The following is a 25,518-nucleotide window of genomic DNA, read 5'->3' as shown; positions in this document are numbered from 1 at the left end:
GTCATTGTGATAATTTAGGCTTGCATAGATATACTCAAGATTTACTCTGTGCCTGCCTCTCATTCAATCTAATTTTCTAAAAACATGCTTCTATGTATCTGCATAAACAGCCAATGAAAAAACATTTATTTGCTTAAAAGGTCAAGGGAGAAGTGTCCCTCAGCCCACTAAAAAAGGTGCTGTGTCCTACCTTATCACTTGCAGGCAGCCAGGCAAAAAATTCTGATAAACAAATTAATACATAGGAGGAACACTACAGCACCTCTCTCAAAGAAGATACTACTTGATTCAAACTCATATTATCAATAGCAACGAACTCTGGGCTTCCCTTCGAGTTTAGGAAACTGCAAATGCTCAAGGTTAACAATGAGGCAGAAAGAGGAACAAGAAGTTTCTATTTACCTGGATAGACACTAGGAGGGGATGGTGTGGGAACAGCAATGGGAACACCTACACTTCCACTTCCACTGTTCTCTCGACTGCTACTCCGACTACTTGGGTGGCTTCCTCCACTACTGCCACTGCTGCTGTAAGAAACCAAAGTAACCAGGGTATGAATACACTGCTGTTCATGCTGAAACGTAAGATCCCTCACAGAGCATCTTATGAAATCAGAGAAGAAACAGGGAACAAGAGAAAAGAAACAAGGGTGACATAAATCTATACAAAGCTGGGCTTTCCTGAAACTCTCCACTTTGACTACAACACAAGAGGTTTGTTTTCAGTAAGTTAGCCTTAGTGAATTTGCCCAGAACCATGACAAAGCATGACATTCCAGGGTTGTTAAGCCCCTACAGAGCAAATACAGACCTTTTTCCTATAATTTTAAAACTTATGGAGTGCTTAGACTTGTGATTTGTATGCTTTCATAGGAGACTACTAAAGCCTGAAAGTTATAAGATAGTAAAATTCCAATTTCTTATCTTTTTAAGTCCACTTGTTTAGCCATCCTCAAGTATTTACTATGTGTAAAAAGTAAAGATTTCAAGGAAAGTATTTAGATCTATCACATCATGAAACTAATTATCCTAGAAAAAAAAGGTGGTCTGCAGAGCCCCGGGTAGTGGAATTTAGCTTTATTCTATATTTGAAGTTATCAATATCCCCAAAACACTATGCTACAATTTCAGCTATTCAATCTATAAACATCAAAGACTGTTCAAAAATGTCAAGTATAACCATCTAAGCAGCCCTTCAACATGTAGAAGGCAAGTTGTGTACAAAGTCTTCTCCCAGTTTGATAATCGTTTAGCAAAATAGCATCATGATCTACCTCCTTGAAAGACTTCACAATCTTAGTAATTAAGTACTCTAACTAAGTGAGATCACTAAAACTGAGGTGAACAGGGGGTTAAGTTAATAATCTTAACATGATTCCCTATTCTGGTTATATTAGTGCTCATTCTCATCACGCCAACGAGATTCCCAGTCCACAGGATGAATGAGGGAGCTTCCCAGCAGAGTGAGGTGCCGGGGGCTTTGCTGTTCAGCACAGCAGCTTCTGCCCCGCGAGCAGGCCAGGCCGGTACCTGTAGGTGCGGTTGCGCTGGTTGACCGAGGCCGTTCTGACGGGGCTCTGCTGGGCCGGGGCCATGGTGCGCGTCGGGCTCGGCACGTAATCGTTGGGCACCACCGGGGGCCGCACCGGCTCCAGCGTGCGGTACGGGGAGTGCCGCCTGCACGGCACAAGCACACGCCAGAAGCCAGTTAGGGTAACGCACACCAAACCAGAGATTTCTCACTCTTTGAGGGACAGCTATATACTAACCAGGAATGTGAGCTTTAAAAATGGGCTTTTTCTATAACTTTGCAGTACCTATTTTGTAGCATGAGGAGAAAAATAAATTAAGGATGTTCTTCAGGTACTTCCGTCTTCCTATCAGTAAACTCTGTGTTGCACATCCCATTCTTGTTTTAAAGGTAAGCCATTATCTTGCATTAAAATAAAGCACCATGCTGTGTACATTTATACATAATCACACACCACCAAACAGCATACATCCCACTTATAACACATTTTCCTAAGGTCAAAATCAAGTTCGTAAATGTTGCAGGAAAGTACTTTGATCAAGCACAGCACAAATAAGGAACAGTGCTATGTATTCATTTTTCAGTTGTTTAGCACCACCTGCAAAAGCCACAGCTAATGACATTTTACTCTGCAGTATGCAATTCTAAGTGTTCTGCACTGAGAAAAGGGTTCCTGTTGGGAAAGGCTGATGATGCCCATGTCTTCTGGCAGCAGCACACTAACATACAAAGACATGATCAGTATCAGAGGATGCAGACCTCTTGGCCTTTGTGAATGGTTAAAATAAAACCATGAAACCTCTCCCACTACAGAAAAAGAAAGAATCTTTCCTCTTTTCCCTTCTGTTCACCCGCTCAGTAAGTGCACTTACCCAATAGTTCCTTTTCCTGACATCGGTGGACTTGGTGGCTTCTGGGTGGGTGGTGTTGTGCGAGGCAGCCCACCCATCTTCATATTCTGGGTGCTGACCTGCATGAAAGAACGGGGAGAAAAACGGCCTTCACTGAGCTCAGGGTCGAGGGGAGAGACACTGAGATGCCTTTAGCAATTAACTCTAAGTAGGGGAAGGTTTAAACAAACAAAAAAAAATTGAGAGGCCATGCGTTTTATATGCAATTTCCACTCTGCTAGAAGTCAAGAGTTGTGCTCAAAGGACTCTTTATTACATAGCTTTTAGAAATTGTACAAAAAAGTGAATTTGCCTTCAGGCTATCACAAATGGTAAATCTCTGAGAATACAGACACTGTACCTAACTTGGCTGAACCTCCCAGTCATCTTTTGAGAAAAAGGCAGTTATTTCACATGGCACTACTGAATGGTAAATCTGCACAAATATTTTTGAATACTGTTTAAAAATACTAAGGCTTATCTAATAGGCCACAATCTAATGTGATTTATACAGATATGGAGAAGCCAAAGTAATCTATAAATATCATCCATCAATGTTTTAATGTTTTCACAGATTATAAAAACATTTAAAGATATTTACTTTAAATATTAGTTACATACATATAAACATACAGACAAAGCTATTTTGAGAAAAATACAAAGGTGTATTTTTTTCCCCATTAAATCTGTAGCAATTTCATCTCTGAGAGTTTATAAATAAATGAACAGGGAGAAAAATATGTAGCAGTGATGTGATATAACTGCGGTTGTCCACTTCCCCTTTGTCAGGTTATACTAAAATACTAATGAAGTAAATTTTGCATAAAATAATTTACTCTAACTTCTTTCAAAAATTCATTTGCATTCCTGACTAATTGATTAATCTAGGAATTGTAAACAATTGTTACCAATGTGCATTTTGCTTCCCCGTAGTCTGCCAGCCAAGCAAAACTCCTTCAATGCGTGCATCCTTACAGGAATCAGTACACGGTCTGCTTACAAAACAGCTCAGATTTACGACTGCCTGAGCCATTGCTTAGGCACAGAGATACTCAGCAAACCTAAACAAGTGTGCTTACAACCCTCTCTCTGTTCTTCCTGTCATGCTCTATCTCACAGAGTTTCTTCTTTCTAAAACATAAATCCTGGCTACTGCCCCCACCTTCCGTAGAAAAATCAGTGATCAAGGCACTCAAGAGTATTTGCAAACATCACTGAAGGCAGATTACTCCTTCAAAATTTGACTCTAACAACTCACTTAAAACCTTGACAATATTTAGATTTGTGAATTGATAAATATTGACAACAGAGTAAAGAGTAATATGTTCAGTATTCTAATCCACTGAAACTTGATTCTCTGGCTCTATATAATCCCAGTGCTATCACATTTTCAATCTGCAGGGAGGAAAAGAAAACCCAAGCATTGAAAGAGGTATTTTGTCAGATTCAAAAACAGATGTTTGGATTTAGTTGTGCAAGAGTACTCTGTAATGTCAATTTAAGGCAAAATTATGTTGCACAGCATTATAAAGTCCTTTAAGCCAACTCTAAGCAACAAGAAATTTAAAGTTAATTCAAGTAAGAGATGAGGTAAGCACTGAACTACAGCTACTTCAAGGGAAAAGGGAAAGTGTAAAATGAAATATATTTTATTCTATACACGGAACATTTAAGAAACAGCAAAATCTGAATTTTTTTTTAAAGTTGCAGCACCCCCTGTATTTCCTCTTTCATTAAACATGCCTGTTTCACTCACCTATTTGAGTTAAAAAAAAAAACCCACAAACAAAATCCACCTTAATTAAATGCTCACTGAATTGTCACCTGCTGTATGTCTTTGGTCTGTCATCTGAAGACATCCAAATCTGTGTGCCCCTGAATAGGCCATTTAGGGGTTTTAACTGGCTACACTATTGTTTCTGACGAGATTATGTAACCACTGGCTATCACTTTACGGTTAATATAAAATTACATATATTTAATACAAATAATGTTATTATTTTATATACAAGGACTGCAAGAACAAAAATGAACTTCTAGGCATCCCCAGAGCTATGGCTACATGAAAAGAAAGGATGGCTGAGATGGAGGATGCTGGAGCATCACACTGGGTACAGCCAGAAGAGCAGCTAATACTCGCCTCACCAACACAGAGCTCCAGTGAGTGCCTGATATTTTCATTAACACTTTAAATACACAGATCCTTCACAAAGGATAGGAAGAAAGCTTTAGAAAATGTGGCCAAACAAAAAATGACCCCTTTTTAGCCCAGGAACTTAGCAAAAAGAAACCATCCTTTAAAAAACCCACCCTCAAAGATGAAGAAATTTACTGACAGTAGGTTTAGTTTCAGGGTCTTGGAAATGACTTTTCAACATTGAAATTGAACTGTTCAGAGAGCAAGTAATTAAAATTTACAAGGTTGTCTTCAAATCTGACAGGACTGATGGCTTTAAGATCAGCTACTCTAAGTTAAACAACCCTGTGCAAGTAACTTCCCCTTTGACTTATTGCCATATAATCACAGAAGAGAAATTAAAAAGATACAATTATGTCAACAGTTCTGACCAAAATGGACAGATCCTTGGAAATAAAAGCTTGCCAGATGCTAAAAAAATCTACGACTGCACCAACTACTACTGAAATTAAAGCACTGTAATACATACATGTGTCTCCTATAATAATTTCTGCAGGGGGTGGGGAGGAAGGCCATTAATGCCCCCTCTCTTCCAAACTTTACTTTACTGCCTTTTCTATTTTGCATATATGGTTGTAAATACAGTTTCCATACACAAATCATCTCCCACACACATCCCTCTTACAAATATGTAAAGTCTGAAGCAACCACCAGAACTCAAGGTCACATTTGCATTTCCTGTCAAGTTTAAAAAATCATTTTTCTGGAGTAAGCTGGTATTTGCCAGAAGTTGCACTGTTTCAGACATTATTTCCCCTGGTTCTGCACAGCTGGAACTACCGAGATGTAGCTAATTTAATGAGGGTGAAAGCAGAGGAATGCACCTGTCTGATGCTGGTTTGTTTGACTGCAGGACCCCACAGGCTGGGGCTGATTTCTAGTTTAAATCTTGCAAATGATTTTAAGAAAATGCATAGCAAAAGAGAGCCTGCAACCAGAAAGATAAAGGAATATCTGTCTGTGCCTTTGCTCACAACTGCACAGTTAACCAGCCAAACACTGTGTTTAGAACAGAAAAAAAAAGTCAAGAGAGGCAGTAATGACTTGGGCACAAAGCTCAGGAAAAAACCACAGCTGACTGATGTAAAAGCAGGAAGACAACCCTGTACAGAGACAATAGGGCACGGGGTCTGTGCCTAACGCATGCAGGGATTTTTCAATTTTTTTTTTTCCTCTTTCACAGAAGAAAAAAAACTATTACCAACAGAAGTCTTGGAACACCAAGATATCTTGGTTAAGTTTTTTGTTTAACTGGATACCTTGCAGACGCTTTTAATAGATGAATTAGCAAGCACATGCACCACAGAAAAATATCTTCTACCAAACTTTGTCAGCACTGGAGCTGGAATTAGAAGTTTTGCTAAGGAAGAAACTACGGAAACTACCTAAAAAGCAGATCCTTGGTAAATAAGATGTCCTAGAAAATGCTCTGGGATCCAGCCATAAAATGAACTGCTATAAAATGAACTGTAAAGAAATGGATGCCTATGGACCATTCTGTTTCAAAAGGGCACAATAGTACTTTATCCAATATTTTCTATTATTGAGCTACAGTTTTAGAAAGGTGCCATCTGATGACTTCAAGGCACAGTATGGCTCTGACTAGAGTACTCAGAAAAACTACCCTCTTAAGTTTAATTTTTTTAATAATTAAGACAATTGGCCAATTTCTATTTTTGGCAACTAGTTTTTCATTGATTCCAATGATTAAAACACCATCTTATGGTCCTACATATGACTGAGTTTCCTTCATACTTACATTTTAATCAGCATTTAACATACTGAATTTCTTTAGCACTCCACTGTATAAAGAATTTGTATTGAAATAAATCAGCTAAAACTGATAAATTATGATGTTCATTCAGTTTAATTCTTGGGAATATTTTCACAAGTAAAAAAAAAATCAGGAAGCGCAGAAATACATAGTTGGTGAGGTATGAGAGCTGGTCAAGAGACTGCAAAACTATTTGCATCAATGTCCTGTATTTATACAGATGTGAGGCACTTACCTGCAAGAAAGCAAGCAAGGTAGGTTTTTGGGGGGTTGGCTTATTTTTGGTTCGTTGTTTTTTTCCTCCCAAAACCCTGAATACCAGATATTCAGCACAATCAAACCTCAGGAGGAGCTACTTCTAAAGCTGGACACAGCCAGAAATTTTTAGGTGGTGCTTTGCATCCACACTGTATTTTCTAGAACTTTCAAGATGTCAAAAGGCAAAATGTTTTGCCCAAAACCTAGCAAGAAAAAAAGTCCCATCAGTGATGTTTCACGGATTATATTCAGAACCTTCAGGCAGTTCCTCAACCTTCTTGAGCAATTTTATATCCAATTACAGGAAAAAACACCCCCAGGCTGAATGAAAACTCCCTTCCATGCCTTGCTTCATCTTGTTAACGCTACAGAAATGATGAATAAATTTTTGGCCCATCATCTGCTACCTCAAAGTAAATTTATTTTCAGGCTGTGCTCAGCCACTCAAATACTCACTGTGCATGTCTAATCAAACCACTTGCTTTGTCAGCTCCTTAAGCAGTTTATATGGAAGTGAAATGTATACATTTCAGCTCTGTTTTGGCAAATGACCACAAGTAGAAGCTTCAAGCAAGTGAGCTTATTTGATCTTACCACATCTACCCATGAAAAGTAATTGAAGAACCAAATCTGGGGAATACAAAAAGGTTTAAACAATGTCATTTCAATTGATTTTCCTTTGCCTTGTAACTGAAACTTTCTTCAAAATCTGTTTAAAATTTAAGTTAGTCAGACACAAATCCAATGCTACAGTCAGTTTAATACTATAGCTGTTAGGTAAGGCTAAAGGTTTTTTGCAATCACAAAAAAGAAATACAGGCTAAACACTTCCTATTCAATCACTTTTAAGTGAAGTAAAAAAACCATTCACACAGAACTGGAGTTACTAACTGCTTTTCAGTCTTCTTTCAGCTTGATGCACAAGGACTACAGTGAGACAAAGAATAACTCAGGTCTACTGAGAGGTGCTGCACAGCTTTTTGCCTTTTTTGTTTTCTCTTTGAAACCCTCATGTTTTGCCAATGAGAAGCTGACTGACATGTTTGATTCTTCAAATAAAATTTGACTGGGTTCACTCTAGTAAATAAAGAATTGGTGTTATAACAAAAAATGTTTTCATTGCAAACCTATAAACAGAAAAAATATTTACTCTGAAAAGCTGTAGAAATTCTTACTGCCACTGCAGATAATGCACAGATATGTCAGTTCACATACAAAGTATAGTTACACAATTTAAAAACTTTTCTTAGGATAGTCATTATTTGTTTACAAACTGCAACTGCAGGGAGCAACAACGAAAATTGACCTTGCAAATTGTTTTCTAAGAACACTGAGAAAACCATCATCCAATATTAAGTGTGTCCAGAATAAGACATATTCAGCAGCAAAAGTACCCATGTTATGTAAACAGATTGTAAAAAAACATGGAGGAGACATATTTTGCCATTCTCAAATTAAAAGCATGTAAACATTAAGCGAGTTGAAATGCTGTACACCTCACACACCTTTGTAAAAATAAATTTCAAATGACATATGAGAATTCTCTCATAAATTAAAAGTTTTCCATTGTTATCAGAGATGCCTGACTAAAAGTACTATCTGTCCAATTTCACAGGGACATCATGGAGATATCTATATAAATACTTGGTTTTACAGGCAATCTCAGGAATTTGCAGGATTTCCTTTTAGCTTTTTCCAAGCATAGAAAATACTTTAAAATATTTCACATCAACTTGGAACTTCCTTTAATTAATATACTCATTCTACATATTGGCATTCTATATTCTAAAATACAGCTCCCTCATTACAAAGGTGGCACTTGCTACTAAAAATCTTCCAGTCCCTCTTTGCCCAAACCAGCTGCACTTCAAGAGGAGGAGGATATCATCATATTCAATAAAGGCTATAACCTATCTATTTATTAATGTACTATGAACTCCATCATAATATCATGTAACTTAATTTAACTGCTTATCTAATTGATTTGATGCTTTTTATTGCTGCTTCTGCAGCCACCAAGACTATTAACATTTAAAGAATTTGACATACTTCAGCTTGAGTTCTTTGATGCACTATTCACTAATCTTGCTGTTTAGCAGCAATTAAGTATTTTATGCAATTATGAAATTTCTGGGAGTTCCCATAGATGAGTACCTCTGAGTATTTAAGCACTGCTATCAGTTTCTGAAAACATTAAGAATACTGCAACTTTAAAAAATAATATACAGATTTGAATTTGTTACACACCTTTGGAGCTCATTATCTGAGCAATCTCACACTGAACCATTAATCCCAATCAAACTGTAACTAACACCGTATATAGGATAAAAAGAATATTACACAGGGGGAGGCTCATATTCAGCTGCTATCTAGTCCATGTATATTTTTGTCTACACAAGGCTAGCACAACATTCCTCCCTCATAAATTATCTGCTAGATATGCTGAGGGCAGCTAATATTTTACATATTTCATATACACATAATTCATATACACATCAATTTATATCACAAAATGCTTATCCACAATGAGTTACTCAACAGAAGTTCTGTGACACAGAAGGGAGAGCGAGTGTTGTTTTAAACAATCTGTAGCATTGATGTCAATCATCTCCCCGTGTGTAATAATCTCAGAAGAAGAATGGAAATCCAGCCCTGGGGTTTCTTACCTTAAATCTAAGCAACCACTTAATGCATAAATGGAGCAAATAAAAGAGGTAAGGAAAAAAAGCATTGAAAGGTTAGTTGGAACTTCAGGATATGAAGAGAAAGGAAAAAGAAAGAAAAAAGTTAAGCATTCAGCATTAACAAAATAATGTATCAGTAGATCATAGAAAGAGTGGTTAAAGCAGAATGTCATGAACAAAAGATCTTCAAGCTGAAACTTTTAATATACATTGACCACAAAGCCTTTAAATTATTACTTTAAAATTGATATTCAAATGCTTGTACAATGTTTACTCAAGTTCTTACAATGCTAACAAAAACGCAGCTTCTTTCAAAATGTATCATGAGATCTACATGGATTAACTTCAGAGATTAATTTATTTGAGCTGTCAAAGCCTTATTTGAGCCTTATCAATGAGTCTGAGCTCATTTAAATTGTTTACATGCATTAGCACATTTACAAGTAGCTGAAATGGAAGCTTATAACATATTAAGCTAATGCATGTTCTTTTATAGAGAATGCTGTTAGTTAACTTGATGCCATGAGATCTCTCTTGAATAAAGATCAAGAGCAAATCATTCTGTCTTGTAAGAAGTACAGCACTCTTTATGGATATTGTACCTCATATCCACATTTTCTAAAGTATAAATTAAGACATTAATCAATAGTAAAATCTTACTTTAAAGCCTAAGTGCTAGCTTTTTGACACTAAGTTCTGCATCTTACTGGCACAATATCATACATCTTTCTCCGTAGTAATTTATTTTTAAATTACTTGTCTTTCCCTTTGAATGATCTGCTTTTAGTTCAATTTATCTAACTGTATAATTAAATTTGTTACACTTTCTGCAGCACTGAACAGTAAATACTCAGGTAAATATTTAAATATTCAAATAAATAATTATTTAAATATTTGGATAAGTAGTAGAGCATCCAGAGTGACTGATTTGTTCCATCAGTTTAGGAGAGACCCTGCGCTATTAAAAAGAAACATAATCTGATTTACTAGAAAATCTCCTGTCTTAGTTTAATGTTCTGTGGATCACTTAACCAATATGGCCACTGCCTCACACAGCTATACTGGAAAACCAGGTCCCCCTGTACTGGCCACAGTGGTCAGTTACACTGGAAGGTCCATCTGCAGAGACCTCAGCAGCACTGCCTGATAACTACAATGCCTAAATACACACTTCTCTGAAGGGAGCACTTATTTTTTTCCCATTCTCTTGACTAAAGAACTCTTTGGCAGGAACAACAGGTTAAATACTTTGTAACTTGGGAAACACTTGAAAAAAAATTGAAAGCAAGTCTCTTTCACACAAAAGATTCTTTAGATTTTTGCAGCATTGTAGCTTCAGGGAGGGAAGATGAGGAGGGACTGCTGGGATGATAGAGAGGCACTTGACTTCTCACACATCTATTTAGAAACCATACTATAGAGCAACCCTTCCTGAACATTGTCTCCACTATGTTTCAAATATCTGAATGGAAGGAAGAAGATGCCTAAGGGCCTGTACCACTTCTCTCAGCACGGCATACTGAATTTCTCGGCCAAGAATCCTCCCTTTTATTCCTGTATTATTCTGCCCAGCTTGCCATCTTTCTTAGGGGTTGCAGTGAATATCTGCTGCATCAGCATTTTACCTGGCCTGAAAAGATGTAATTCCAGGTCCAACTACTGGAGCAGAAGCCCTTCAGCAGAAAAAGGACAAAGAATGCCAACTGAGGAATCCTGATGCTAACTGGAACTTCAACGCTGTTTATGCAACAACTCCTTCTGGATGCTCACTTGAAGGGAAAAGTATCGCAGCTCAAACAATAAAGAGCTATATATACACAAATTTAAAGCTTCTACATATTTCATTTTTTTCTCTCTGTTCTAGAGCCAGAAATCTAATAAACTAATCTGGAGCTACTCAAGCAGAAGAAAAACAGGTTCATAAGCACAAGTGGCCACCTCTTCCCCCATCAGTAAGAGAGCTGTTCTTTCTTCTGTCCTAAACACAGGATTAACCTAACTGGAACACATTTACAATCTTAAGGATAGCACGACTTCAAGTTCTCTGATTATTGTTTCACAAGTACACAGTATTTCTTAATTTCTAGATAAACACAGTACATGGTAAATATAATTTAAGTCTATCACAAGCATAACAAATGGATGTAAAACACACTCCAGTCATCATCCATTTGATGAACTATGTTTTTTAGAAGAACATAATTCATTGCATTTTAGTATGACTGTAAACTGAGGTAAGTGGGATACCAATTATAATGATGTAGAGCCAGTGCTAAGTAAGATTGTGCTGCAGAGCAATTAAAAACTGTTCTTTAATGAGTTCTAAAATGATCTCCCTAAAACAAAAAGTGATTATTAAAATATTAGCAACAGCAATCCTACAGGTTAATATGCTCCATCCATATCCACAAGGAGATCTGCTGACCTGCATAAATTCAAAATTGGGAGCAGATTTTAACACACGACTGGCAATAATTTCCTGGTCAAAACTGTAGTTATTAAAGTTTTGTATGCTTTTTTATTTGTCTTTTTTAAAATCTGTTCAGAGGTTGATTTTTTGGGAAAGAAATGGGAAGGAGAATTTCCAGTCAACAAACAGGATGTTGGAAAGACCTTAAATAAAATTGCTTGGGAAAGATACTTAAACTGCTCAGAATGTGAATTTTAACAGTTAGGTTAAACAACCTATTGCCATTCAAATGGCCATCCAAGCAGACAAATCAAACAGGACAACAGAGATATCCAGTTACAAGTCAAGCAGAAGAAATTCTCCTGTACTTTGACTGGAAGAAGCATCTTACCTTACTGCTAAGTAGCAGGTTTACAGATTTGTTAGTTTGCCTTGTAAAAATGATGTCACTTTGTGCTATTTAACTTTCATTTCCTGGAACTTTAATACTGTCAGTGTTCTCATTTCCGTACTTGTTTTCCTGGCAGCACAAGTTAACAATGAGCTCACACTTGCTAAGACTGTGCTTATATTCAGGATGTGCTTTTAAAAACGCATATCTAACCTCACACATGATATAACTTCTGCTGTGTACATTGATCTAACAGCCACCAGTTGTGTCTCAGTCCTGAAAATTCTCTGCCCTGAAATTCCTTCTTTTGTCCTTATTTTGAAAGGGAAAACCAGCTGGCTTTAAACTTGGCAGTAACATTCCCATTCCAAAACCCCATATGGCACAAAAGTTGTAGAGAGCTCCCTTTAACAAAGCACATCACTGGGTTTGTGTATAGCTGACCCTGACAGAAAGAAGAAAAGGGAGCCCATAACATTTCTCATGCAAACCCTTCCTTTACATGAGCATCAAAGTAAACCAGTGGCAATTACAGCTGGATCATACTCTGTGGTGCTAATTCAGGCAGAAAAGTGATGGTCATTAGCCCTTCAGTCCCCATGTATATCCCTGGCAACTGACCCAAACAATAACAGCAGCATCACACAAGTTGATATTCAGAAGCATTTTAGAAGGTGAGACTCACAGTCCCAATCGGAAATCAGATTTGGTGAGTTTGCAACATTTAGAAACACTGGGACAAAAGAAGGGGAAGGGAGAACTGGAAATCAGACAGGACTACTCTCATGTTTATAGACACATTGTCCAAGCAAGGAGAAACTGGTATATTACCATGAAAAGCATCAGGTTATTTTGAAAATATACAAAGACAATGAATTTGCAGTTTGGCTGTTTTAACAATATCACCTACCTTCACTCCATGTCCAATATCATCTAGAATTGTATAATCAATAGGTTTCCTGATGTAGCGAACTGGTCGCTCCAAGTTAGCTGGTGCAATGATTTTGTGAGTTCTTGAGGTGTTTTTGTTTGTAGTCAAGATACCAATTTCTCTTCTAGCAACTTTCTCTTTGTGAATGTCCACCGTCTACAAAAGACGCAGTGTATTTACTAACAGTGGTATGCATTGGAATACAGAGTCAGTATCAAAAAAATTAAATCAGTTCTAATGTTTTGAAGATCTCTGTCCTGTACTAAACACATCACTACATAGACTTGATTACAACATCTTTCTTCAACTTACTGCTGAATTTGCCACCTCTAAAGCCACACTAATAGCTGGGGGTTCTTTGGGTTTTCTGTTACCCTCGCTCTTTCAGTTCCAAAAAATTCCTTCTCCTTTCCATTCTTAGTAGTTCGCATCAATTTACTGACACTGTTTTATAAGATTCCTTCACTTATCCTTTTTTATTTTACAACTGCTCTCTAAGCTTGTCTTTGACACAGGCTTCAACTAGATGAAGAGTGAGGGTGCCTTCCCAAACCTTAATTTTAAGACCTGAAAAACAAACCATGAGCAGGTTTTCTTGCACTGCAAAAGTTTGCTAAATTAGGACTGGTAATCCCACAATAGAATAAAATTTCACTTATACAAATCAAGAAAGTATTTTAGTTGTCACAACTTGCTCATCACAAAGCAATGATTAAATTTTAGAATATGTTCCATACTAATGTATCCACAATAAAGCCAGAGGTTAAGCCCATTGCCTTCCTTTTGGACGCCCAGGGCCAACTTTATATACTAAAATCAGTACCACAGAATCTTTGGTGTAAGACGAAGTCCTGCTGAAAATTCATTGCCAAAAAACATGTATGTGAATCTTGTTAGGTAACAAGAGTAAGAAAATGCTACCAAAAAGCCCACTTATCTCTTCCAGGAAAATATAATCTCTTAAATCATGGGCCATGGAGTTCCTTGCCTTATTTAAACCAAAAATAATTGCTTGTTCTCAAAGCAGCTTTCACTATAGGAAATTTGCTAAACTGTGAACAAAGGTTTTAGCTACAGGATAAAAAACAGAAGTAAAACCAGCCAGAACCACCACCATAAGGATTTCTAAACACTCAGAGATTTCTTGTTACCACTTCAGTGATCATGAATGGCACCAGAAACACTTTTCACAGTTTTGAACCAGGCTTTGTAGTAACTGTGGAACAGATACAAATGACAACTGTTTTCATAACATACATTTTTTGTCTATTTTATTTTTCTGTGGGTAGGCACTGGGGCAGTGGGATTGGCTACACTCTTTTACCCTACTGCTTGTGCTACTAATACCAGAACAAGCTAATGGAACCTGTGGTACCTTGAACAATCATCACAACCTTTAAAATAACAAAAAAAAAAAAAAAAAAAAAAAAAAAAAAAAAAAAACTTCTAGAAACCTCAATCAATCCCCAAGCTACTTCCGAGTTGTTTCTTGGTATTATTTCCAGGGAAGGATTTCCAAAAATACCTGGGGCATTATATGTGAGCTTACAATACTGTAATCAAGATTGCCTAGTATTTCCCAGCAACATATTATCAAGATTTTGTAACTTTGCTAAAATTAGGCACTGACTACAGCTTTGTCATGTACATTCTGTCACTCTAGTTCCACCTGCCTAGAACTGTAAGGTTTCCACTAAAGGTGCATAGTTATTTCTTAAAATAAAGCTGCAGAAAAATAAATTTTAAGGTCAAAATGTATTGGCAAATCTCTCATTGGAAATGAATGCAATGAATGATGCAACGAATGCAATGAAGCAATGAATTTAATAGGGGTTGTTAAACTATCTGGGACAGCCACACAAAAACCCACCCAGATTTGGCCAATATGTAAATTCTGCAGAAATTCACAGCTCACACAAGTGTTACAGAAACACATACATTTCTGCAGCTACTTAAAAACTAAACCACTCTCCAATGAATTTGCCAAGGTCCTTTCTGAATCTCCCCAAGATGACCAGGACTATACACCAACCCCCAACACAGCAGCGCAGGTCAGATCTTCACAGCTCTTGCAGTGCTATATTTATGGTACAAGCACAAGTGCAAACAGAGCACAACATTTTCAATGCCAGAGTACCTAATGTACACCATTCTGCATCAGGGTATGATGTAAGATTTCATCTTCCATCTCAGGCTTTTCTCCCTTCTCTGTGCTAGACCTTTGCTTTTGCAGCATAGGGAATAGGAGCACACATTCTGGAAAAGATGGTCTACAGACTCCTCATCCCACCAGTCAGAGGGCACATACTGTCTTAAGAAGCTGAAGATAGTCAATAACTTGGGAGGACAGTCTCATGATTGAATTCATCAGTGGTGTATCAATCTCTATTGCAGACTTTATCTGTGGTCTAGACGTCACTGGAGAACTGCAGAGACAAGACTTTTGTATGTTCTTTGTCTCACAGACCCCCGACAGCATTTGCTAGAAGGTTAGAAAACTTCAGCTGCAATAGCAGCTGCACTTCAGGATGTACTGGAACATCAAAATCTTATGGGTCTGAATCTGGTCCTTCAAAACCATTTTCGTGTTTTGGATATTGCGCTCAGAGACTTAATTTCAATCCAGAAATCAAAAAGAAAGTTACTAGCGCAGGATTGGCAAGATGATTTCTCACTTTCTATTTCAAGTGCTAGAACTCTGCAACTTTGAATATGTTCTTTCAGGACTTTCTGATGTAATTATCTACTAATACAATGCCATACAGACATTTAATGCTCATGTTACTGTAGCAATGGTATCCTGGCACTGTGCAAAGCTGTTTCTGTGAATGAAGAGTGGGTTTTCAATAGGAGCCACAGGTATAACCAGCTTCCTTAAGGACTATGGTGATCATGAGGCATGACTACAGTAACAAACAATGGAGTGCATAAAACCTAATTAAAACCTGAAGCTCATCTGGTGGGATTTCCCTTGTATTATGATTCAGAACATCTCTTCTAACTTGAATAGCTACAGAATGACTAAATGTATACAAACTGCACCTAATTCTGGTCCACACACCTTAAATGGTATTGAAAAGCATTATGCTGGCAGTTTTCCAAACATTTCATTTTCTTGTTTAGTAGACTATGGAAGTCATGAGATCCTAATACACCCATAAAATAGCACAAAGGAACACCACAATATTCCATTAGTAGAGGAGGTAACAAAGATTAACCTGCTACTAAAGAAAATGAAAACATTTATCCTCAACACACAGGTAATTATTACCTCCAGTACTAACATAAATCCCTTATCAAGACAGGAGAATGCACCAAATGTTTATTCATCAGTTTAGAAAGTTCCAATGAGAAGGTTTTGGGTTAGAGCTGGACTAACAAAACACCTGGCTTGAAAACTCTGCTAGGAAAAGCAGATGGGATACATTGTGCCCTTCTACAACTTAAAACCCTGATTTCTAACAAGAAATTTTCGATGCCTGACAGCATTATTATGCTTTTAAAATTTTGTTTCATGTATCTCCATTAGCTTTGGTAAAAGCTTTTATGTGACAGTTTGTTAGAGGTTAGGCTCATTACTATCAGATTTTCATATGCTTTCCAAGATCCCTACAATAGCCAAGGGAGAGCTATAAGGGGAAAAATAAGTATGAGCCACATTTTTTTCTGTTAGGAATTTTCTGGCCATTTTGAAACATCAGGTTTTCATACTGAATTCAAAAGAGCCAATCTCTAGCTCTGCAAATATTAAAACAAAAAAAAAAAAAAGAAATAATTTCTGGGAAAGTTAACACTACTTACAAGTTCACTTAAAAGTCACTGAACTCATGAGTTTTGAGACATAGTCTCTTCTACCAGTAAACAAAATTTCTCAAAGTATTAAGTTAGCATTTACCTAACTCAAGTTAGTTTTGGCTGGGAAAGAATTAATTTTCTTCACAGTATGGGGCGGCATTTTGGATTTGAGCTGTAAACAGAGCTGATAACTGCAGGATGTTTTAGTTACTGCTGATCAGCAGCTGCACAGAGTCAAGGCCTTTTCTGCTCCCCATCCCACCCACCACTGGGTAGCCTGGGGTGCACGGGAAGGTGGGAAGGGACACAGCTGGGACAGCTGGCCCTGCTGACCCAGGGGATGATGCTCCCCACGGCCTCATGGCCAGCAGCCCCAGGCTGGGGGAGCCTGGCTGGGCACTGCTGCCTGGGGGCTGCCTGGGCAGCCCTCAGCTGCTGCTGCTGAGCAATTGCTTTCATTGGCAGCCTTTCTTCTTGGGTTTGACTTCTCTCTTAAATATTAATTTTCTATATTATTATCACCATCATTATTAAACTGTACATATCTCAACCCACAAGTTTTCTCACTTTTACTCTTCTGATTTTCTGCCCATAGCCTGGTAGGGGAGAGTGAGTGAGCAGCCATGTGGTGCTTAGTCGCCAGCTGAGGTTAAACCACAATCACAAGCATGTTGAAAGTCTGAATTACAGTGAAATTTCAGAGATAACAGTCTCCAGAAGCCTCAATTTCTTCCTCTTCTCAAACCATTCTAATTTAAATTTATAAATTGTCAGTCTGGTAGTCTAGGCTTTTAAAAGTCAGTTTCAAAAATCTTCGAAGAAAATATTGCTTAATTACAGTATTGCTGGACTTTTATTTTTTATTAATCTTAATAATGTGACACAATTCAAAGTAATTGCAAATTACCTTGAAAACTGGATTATTACTTTAAAATTAGCAACTGCTTAATTGCTAGAAATGTTAGAAACGTTACATTAATTGTCTCAAGTTGCATGCAATTAATACACACAAAAAAAGATATCATACTACTACAAAAATGCTGAGAAGCTACTTGTTCCATAAACAGGTAACTTGTCCTGTGCAAAATTGGCCTTGCATCACCAATTTTAAAGTGCTTTGCTATTCTTGTGCCTTGCAAGAATAAGACAACTGAGAAAGGTCACAAACCTTTACTGACTTCTCAGTGGAAAGTCCAAGTGAACTTCTCCGCAGTTCGCAGATGTTGCATAGCCCAGCTAAGCAGCAGCTGCTGCCAGCAGAGAATGCAAGGCTGCAGTCTGTTCAGAGCCTGCTCTCACAGCCAAGAGCGTGGCAGGCCGTTCTGTAAGGGGAGGATGCAGCAGACCTCCCCAACACAGTGCCACTGGAGAAAACTCATCACTACCACTCATCTTTGTGATAATGTGCTTGTTCATACACCTAGAAGCAGAGTTTTAAAAATGACCTTGCTAAACCTGAGAAAACATTTCTCATCATACAAATATTAAAATCTGAAATTCTGCCAGATTAATTTAAAGAATTTGGACATTAGTAACATTTCACAGTGACTGCTAACTTGAAAGATGCAAGATAATTTTTTAACAAGTATAAATATTTGTACATATGATCTGTATTCAAGATTTAAATTCATAGTCAAATATGAAACACTGTGTATCATCTAGTTCTGGACAAGGTTCAAGAAGGCAAGTAAGAATAGATTCATCAGCTTTCAGACCAAACCAAAGTGATTCTAATTTTTAAAGCAATAGGATTTAATCACTTGCATAAAAATAGTTTCAATAGTAACAATTTCCTTATTCACAACATATACCCAAGTTGAAAAAGCACAAATTATTATCAGCTTCCTTTTTAGCTCTTTGATTAGGTTGGCATTTAGAAGGAAACACAGAAACAGATTTAAATTGGCATTCTACCAATGAACAGAGAACCAGACTATTTTATCTTACAAAGTTAATCACACCTCTCCCAGTCTACTCGTACAAAACAAGCACTTTGGAAAAAGTTTCATACCAAGTGCCAAATGATTCTGCTCCCTTCTTTGGAGCATATGTGGAATCCCAAATGAGAATTAAAAGCAGGATTCCAACGAGATATCACAATTTGCATATATTGTTTTCTAAACTTAAATACCAAGACCTACTGACCAAAGCATTACTGTAAAAATTAATTTACCATCTGTAATTACCAACCTGTTTTCTATTCTATGTTACTGACTTCATTTCAAGTCAGTCTGACTGAAATCTAATTTGGCAGTGAGGTATTACACCACAATGCATTTTCAGTACTGTTAGAAAAAGCTCACTAAACTTTACACCCAACATAAACATCAAGGAAAACTTCTGCAAATTAGGCTAATTTCAGGAAATGTATAACCAAATTTCTTGAAAATAAATTATTTATTTATAGAGAAACTGTGTAAATTAATTTTTTAAAGAAAAATAACCCTGGAAATTAAGACAGCTAACACACTAAGCTACAAGACTGGTATTATGGGAGAAAGCCATTTCCAAACGCAATAACTCTACTTAGTAAAGTTCCTTCGATCACTACACTTCATGTATGAAATATCCAAAATTTAAATACTGTCTGCTCCTCTGACATTATTTCTTCCATAAAGATTTGGGGAGCATCCTACATACAGATGCAGATTCAAAAAACCTGAAACAACCCACACAAAAAATCTCCCCAAACAAACTAGATTTTCAATTTTACAGCAGTATTTTAAAAAAGAACCAAAGATTTTTTTTTTTGGTTGTTCAAGCTCAACCTGTGAAATTTCACAGATACATATTCATTAAGTGTTGGGGTACTGCTAATTTAGTGCTCTACTTTAAATAACTACCTGTATTATATAAAGGTCAAAGACAATCTGACCTAGCTCTCAATCTGCATAAATGTCACCTTCTCCGGAGGAAAAAATTTAAAATGCTATGACTCTTTCCACAAAAGCTACTTTACAGAAGCTGTGTGACAAAATGAATTTTCCACATTCATGAAATACAAAATATGCTGTCTTTAGCATCAGGCTCTCAAAGAGCTGGAACACGTGTGAGCTGGCACTAGCCTGTGAGGAAGCACATACACACACAGAGCATATAGATATAGCACACAGGCATACACAGGATAATTCATAACATTTTCTGGGAATAAAAATTAATTTACTTGTCCACATAATGATTAACATGGAGCATTTAGCAGAAGAAATCATACTTCCAGGTTATTTTTGATGCAGATCCATGAGACAACTGAAGCAATCTAATAGCCCAGCGCTATCAAAAGAGAAAATCCTCCCCACCTCTTTCTTTGTATTTGCCCTGGGATTCCTCTGACCCAATCAGAGGCAATTCAGCCCACTAAGCCAGCATGGAATTATTCACTTATTTTGCTGGTTCAGATAGATCAAATCCATCCACTTATTTCCTACCGTACACAGCCCCTACTTTCAAATGTTTTTCTAAATAACACGGTATTCTTTATTTAAATTTATGTTATCACATGGAGATCAAGAAACCCTAGTAGCCAAAATGTGTTGGTCAACTAAGACACAAAATATTCACTAAACAGACACAAAACCCAGAACCTCCTGTATCATTGCTCTTAATTGCTCTTTAAATCCATCAGTGGCTGGTAAATCTCCATTTTTATACATCATTCATTCTCAGCCCATTCTGGCAGTCAAATTCTTTCATCAATGTGTTCAATGAACCTGGGTTCCTGATTATAGTAGCTTAGTTACTGCTGCTCAGAAAAACTGCAAACAATGGCAGGAGTTCTGCAGCCATTCACAAATTGAAACATTAATTTTGGCTTTTGTTCATGTCACTGAAAAGTACATTTCATTAAGAAAAGCTGGGAGCAAACTATTTTTGTCATCTATGTTGTTGTCATTAGATGCCAGTATTACAGCAACAGAAAAAGCAAAAAGATGCTGAGTACTGTTTTCCACCACCCATTTTGTATTTCTTAACATAATATTCTCATTTTACCATTAGCAATTTTTCTGTGCTTTTCACTTACGCAGAATGACCCCCTCTCCAAACAATAATCTGGCTGAGAATGCATTTAACCTGCTTTGGTATGTAAAATGCTCATACTAACTCTGGTACAGAATCACATGGTGAGACCCAGTCCCAGAATGAATATGAGAAGAAATGCATCCTTCTGTTTTAAATTCTTCTCGCTCACAAAATGTCAGTTCAGAGTTTTACTTGCTATGTAACACCAAAGGCAAAAGAAAAAAGTCTCACTTGTGAAATGTGGTTGATTGAAGATTCCATGCGCCGAAGCTGGGACGCCTGGATATCCAGCATTTGGAGAACATTGTTGGCCAAAGTGTTGATCAGATAGGCTACGCTTGCTAACGACTGCGTTGTGTAGGCTTTGGTTTCTTCCAGGGCTCGCTGCTTATCTGCTGACTGAAAAACAGAAAGAAAAGGTTTATTTAGTATAAGGTCTTTCCCACAAAGATTCTTGGAATTAACTCTTTTTGCCTGTCTTTACAAAAAACAAATTATACAAGTCAAACTAATTCTAAATAGAAGTTACTATTTTTCCACAGGAGATACTACCTTTGTATTTTAAGAGTTTCTACACTAAGAAGAATTAAGCTCCTTTTCTTCTTGGATTTTTCTTGAAAAAAGTCCAACTTCTTATTCAGTATTTTAGCAATTTACTTGAAAAGCACTCTGAGACGCCTATCCTAGATTTTATACAGTTTAGAGCTGTTTCATTTTTCTAAACTTGATACTTCATTTATAACTCCTAACAGCCTACAAGGAGCTGCCAAATACCATATTCCTCATCTCTCCTAATCATTTAGACCTGGCTGTTGTTACAAATAGTCATTCACAGTGAATGAACTATAATTATTCCCATAAGATGGTAGCTGAATACAATGTGAGAGGAATCATTCTTACAAAGACTAAGTCCATGTTTTCTTCTTAAACATGTTTTGTACTTTTTCACATTGTGAATACTTTCTTCTATGAAAAATTAATATGATCCATTTTCTAGTAGTAGAGCACCTAAAAGTATTTAGGCTATCAATAGACAAGATATCCATTAGAAATTTAAAAACATACATACATTTCAAACAGCGTTAAAAACAATAAGCTAAGAATCTAATTGCTAAGGTTCTGTGTTTCTCCTTGAAAAATAGTTAATATCACTAAGACGTAATCCAGTACAAAGAATACAGATTAAAGCACTGGTAAAACATACAACTAAGATGCTAAGAAACTTTCCAGTTTCCAAGGCTTCAGTACACAGTGAACTTCACTTTTAGGTGATCTTCAGCCATCTCGCAGGCTGATGGTGCTGTTTCTAAAGAAACGGTTGATAAATGTTCTCTACTCCCACATGTCATTATTATACTGTATTTCATTATTTCCTTGGTTTTTTATATTATACGTATAGGTTGGGTATTAAGATTCAAGAAATGTGCTGTTATTAATGAGGGAAAAGAAAGTAATTTCATATCTTTCAGCACAAGCTGAATCTAGCATCCATTGTATTTATTACATGTACTTTGAGAAGCACAGAAAGTAAGCGTACCTGTATTTCAGAAAAACAATTCCTACAGCTCACTATGTTTCTCAAGACCTTGTAGTAAGATTCTTAAAAGAAGATTGCTAGCTTTCATGGGGACAAAAATCCCACACATGTAAACATAGGCATAAGACTTCAATTAAATGCTCAGGTGAAAGATACTCAATACTTTTTCTTTCCTGGCAACTTCCTGTGTCCATAAAGAACATGGGCAACTTAGCTGGCCAGTTAGCAGGCTGCACTGGTACCAGTTCATCATCTGCTAGGAAGGAGGAGAGCAGCAGCTGTTGTTCATCCAAGAGCTGCCTCCATGGGGCAGGAAGGAGGAATGCTGCAGGAGTAAGAGTTCTCACTGTGTTTCTCTCCCATGCAGAAGACAAAACAAGACCAACAGAAGAAGGAATTGAAAATTTTAGGAGCTTCTCAGGGCACAGTATGAGGATATTCTCCAGCAGAACACAATTATAAATGCTGCCTTATATTCAACAATAAAGAAGTTAAAAAAATGCTATACCCAGATCTCATGTAAGAGCTCATGACTTTTAACCAGCTGAGTAGTATGTCTTGTACATAAAAGTGCTTCAAACTCAGCTTAAGGACTCCCAAATGAAGATACATCAAGCTCTTCACCTCTGTTCTCCCATTGCTGACTTGTAAATACACTCTTTCTTCTCCTCTCCCTGCTCATATCCCCTCATATCCTCAGCCTGCACACTCTCCTGCAGCAGCCACACTCCACAGCCATTCAAACAATTTCTCAATGGCAATAATAAAAATGACCAGAAGCTTGCCTGTTTGGCTCTCTGCAGCTGCTGCCAATCTATTTATAGAAGCAGAAAATGCTGATTTCCATTAGTACACTGTATACCTAGAGGAGCTGAGTGCAATCCAGCAAACACGGTATTTTTTCATTAATAGGCTAAGTGTTTGAGAACAAAAGGAAAACTACCTGTAATTTAAAATATTATGAGCCTCTCCTATGGTTTTTCTGCTTAAAGAAGCATAAATATGAATCCATGTTCAGAGTCAGTCCTTCCAGGGATGTAACCTACTAGCTAAATTCAATTCACCTCCAGTTCCAACCAACAAGGAACTGACTTCTCAAATGCAAAATGCATTAAAGAGCTCAAAAAAAATACTATAAACTACTTTGGAACTGTTATTAGCACAAAACCCCATTTGATTGATATGTCTAATTCATGTATTTAGCTGATCACAACTGTGATTTGCTCTACAGGCCTTTTTGAAGAACCTGAAATTCTCTGAGGCAAACTACACTCATGTTTGGCACAGCAAAATTGAAGTTTGAACTTTCTTCCTGTGAAGAATATGTTCAAATTAAAATGACTATTTGAACCTACTACTGTCAATCCATTTCAAAAGAATAAAAAATAATTAGTGACAGCATTTTAAAACAATCTTGTTTACCCTAAAAACTTTAAAGAGATGAAAGCTTCAATGACTCACAGCAATCTAAATCTGTAAAAACTCTAGAATACTTACAGAAAAATCTTAAGTTCCCCTGTGGAAATATAACAATAAATGTCAGTAAAAATTTAACTTGAAATGATAAGTTGTGTTCACCATGAAATCCATATTTTAATTTGATAAGTAGATTTCCAGAGATGATATCTTATCATATGCTCCTATGTAACAACATCCCTATTTAGACTCCACGTGGACACCAAATTACATTGCTTGCAAATGCTGTTCACTGAGTATGCAACTATGTAAAGGGATTTCTGCTAATAAGATAATGGTTTCAAGTTATCAGTAAGTAAAATTCAAACATAATCCTTGGCAGTCTTAGTTCTGATACTCCTGATCTTCGTGACACCAAAATACCAGTCAGTATGCTTCACATCAGACTATAAGGCAGAAAAAAGGTTATCTCGACATCCATAGCTACCAAAATTCTCTAGGGAAAGAAAATATCAAACTGATAAGACTCTCTACAGTAATTTCAGTAACCTATGGAATACTGTTTCTGTGAGGAATATCAAAAACAAGAGAAACATGTTCTATGTTCATTATAACAAAAAGACTTGCTCCTGTGGATATTTAAGCATATTAACCAGAGTCCTCAAAGCCCTTCAGGTCTCAGAAACATTGTGTTCAGCATTATCAAGCACTGGTAGCAGCGTTTTCAGTGCCCTGACCTAAATTAAATGTCATGAAGCAGACCTTTGAGTATCTCTCCATTTCAGTTTTAAAGTATCTTTAGCATTCACACACATAAAATTATGCATGTCTATGAAAAAATACAGGCTCATAACACCTATCCACACACAACTCTTAGGAAAGCAATGCTTTCAATCATTAGATCAGTTTGATCCATATTTTTTAATGGATAATAAATTAAAGAAATCAAAGCTATTGTTTGACAAACCAGCCTTCTGAAACACTGCCAGCATAGGGACCCTCTCATTCCTAGGCCTAACATACCCATTCCATTGTCTATGCGGGGCGACATGGCAGACTAATTACCTGACCTAGTTAAAACTAACTTTAGAAATAAATGGTTGTTTTAAACTCCAGTCACTTCCATTAGCTTCCCTGACATGCAAAATTGCAAACAGTACCCCTAGTTAAACTATTTAGATGCCACAAAGAAAAAGCAAAGCAACTCAGTGAATTATGGTCTGAGCAACTGTCATGGTATTACAGAACTCAGGATCTACTTCCATCAGCACAGGAGATGTCCCCAACACCAAGTGCACACTCCATCTGCTGTAGTGAATTAGACCAGGAGGCACATCCCAAATGAAAATCATCTGATCCATAAACCAAATTATAAGTTTTGCCTCATCCAAACCACTGCATAGCCAGAGAAACACAAGGAAGGATACAATCAAGAACAAAGAGGGAAGAACTATCCAGAGTTGTTGAGCTTGCTAGAAAAAGAACAAGTGCTGGAACATCATTGCAGTTTTTCCAGTCCTCCACTACCTATAGTTTTTCTTTACCTGAACTGTGCAGTGTCTCATGTTACCCTTAATATTTTTCCATTAACTGTGTTAAGAAGGCTGCTGTGTCTCCACCTCAAACTTGTAGCTTTGACTTCTCACACAATGTTAAAATACTTGAGTATCACAGCTGGATCATCTTCA

The 25,518-nt window shown here is 37.0% G+C and overlaps 1 protein-coding gene and 2 long non-coding RNA genes across 21 annotated transcripts in view; 2 read left to right on the top strand and 1 right to left on the bottom strand.

Annotated features, from left to right (window-relative positions):
- The window catches only part of ABI2 (abl interactor 2), a 74,211-nt gene that overhangs the window by 17,934 nt on the left and 30,759 nt on the right, over positions 1-25,518 (bottom strand). For 5 of the 19 annotated variants that reach the window (XM_068196090.1, XM_068196086.1, XM_068196093.1 and 2 more), the window contains exons 2-7: positions 21,109-21,276; positions 13,045-13,221; positions 9,316-9,333; positions 2,403-2,500; positions 1,530-1,676; positions 403-527 (exon numbers count right to left, since the gene is read on the bottom strand). In XM_068196090.1, coding sequence (XP_068052191.1) covers positions 403-527; positions 1,530-1,676; positions 2,403-2,500; positions 9,316-9,333; positions 13,045-13,221; positions 21,109-21,276 — 733 coding nt within the window. The remainder of the gene's footprint in view (positions 1-402; positions 528-1,529; positions 1,677-2,402; positions 2,501-9,315; positions 9,334-13,044; positions 13,222-21,108; positions 21,277-25,518) is intronic. The other 14 variants (XM_068196092.1, XM_068196088.1, XM_068196096.1 and 11 more) reach the window with 5 other exon arrangements.
- Positions 1,685-8,722, top strand: LOC137477249 (uncharacterized). The gene is made up of 3 exons (XR_011000899.1): positions 1,685-1,920; positions 5,884-6,020; positions 7,562-8,722. It is a non-coding gene; the product is annotated as an uncharacterized lncRNA (long non-coding RNA).
- On the top strand, positions 8,746-13,177 carry LOC137477250 (uncharacterized). Its single transcript, XR_011000900.1, has 2 exons — positions 8,746-9,363; positions 10,984-13,177. It is a non-coding gene; the product is annotated as an uncharacterized lncRNA (long non-coding RNA).

This window comes from Anomalospiza imberbis, chromosome 7 (assembly GCF_031753505.1).
Source record: "Anomalospiza imberbis isolate Cuckoo-Finch-1a 21T00152 chromosome 7, ASM3175350v1, whole genome shotgun sequence".
Classification (NCBI taxonomy): domain Eukaryota; kingdom Metazoa; phylum Chordata; class Aves; order Passeriformes; family Viduidae; genus Anomalospiza; species Anomalospiza imberbis.
Note: the sequence above shows the minus strand (reverse complement) of the source record. Positions and strands in the feature narration are given on the sequence as shown.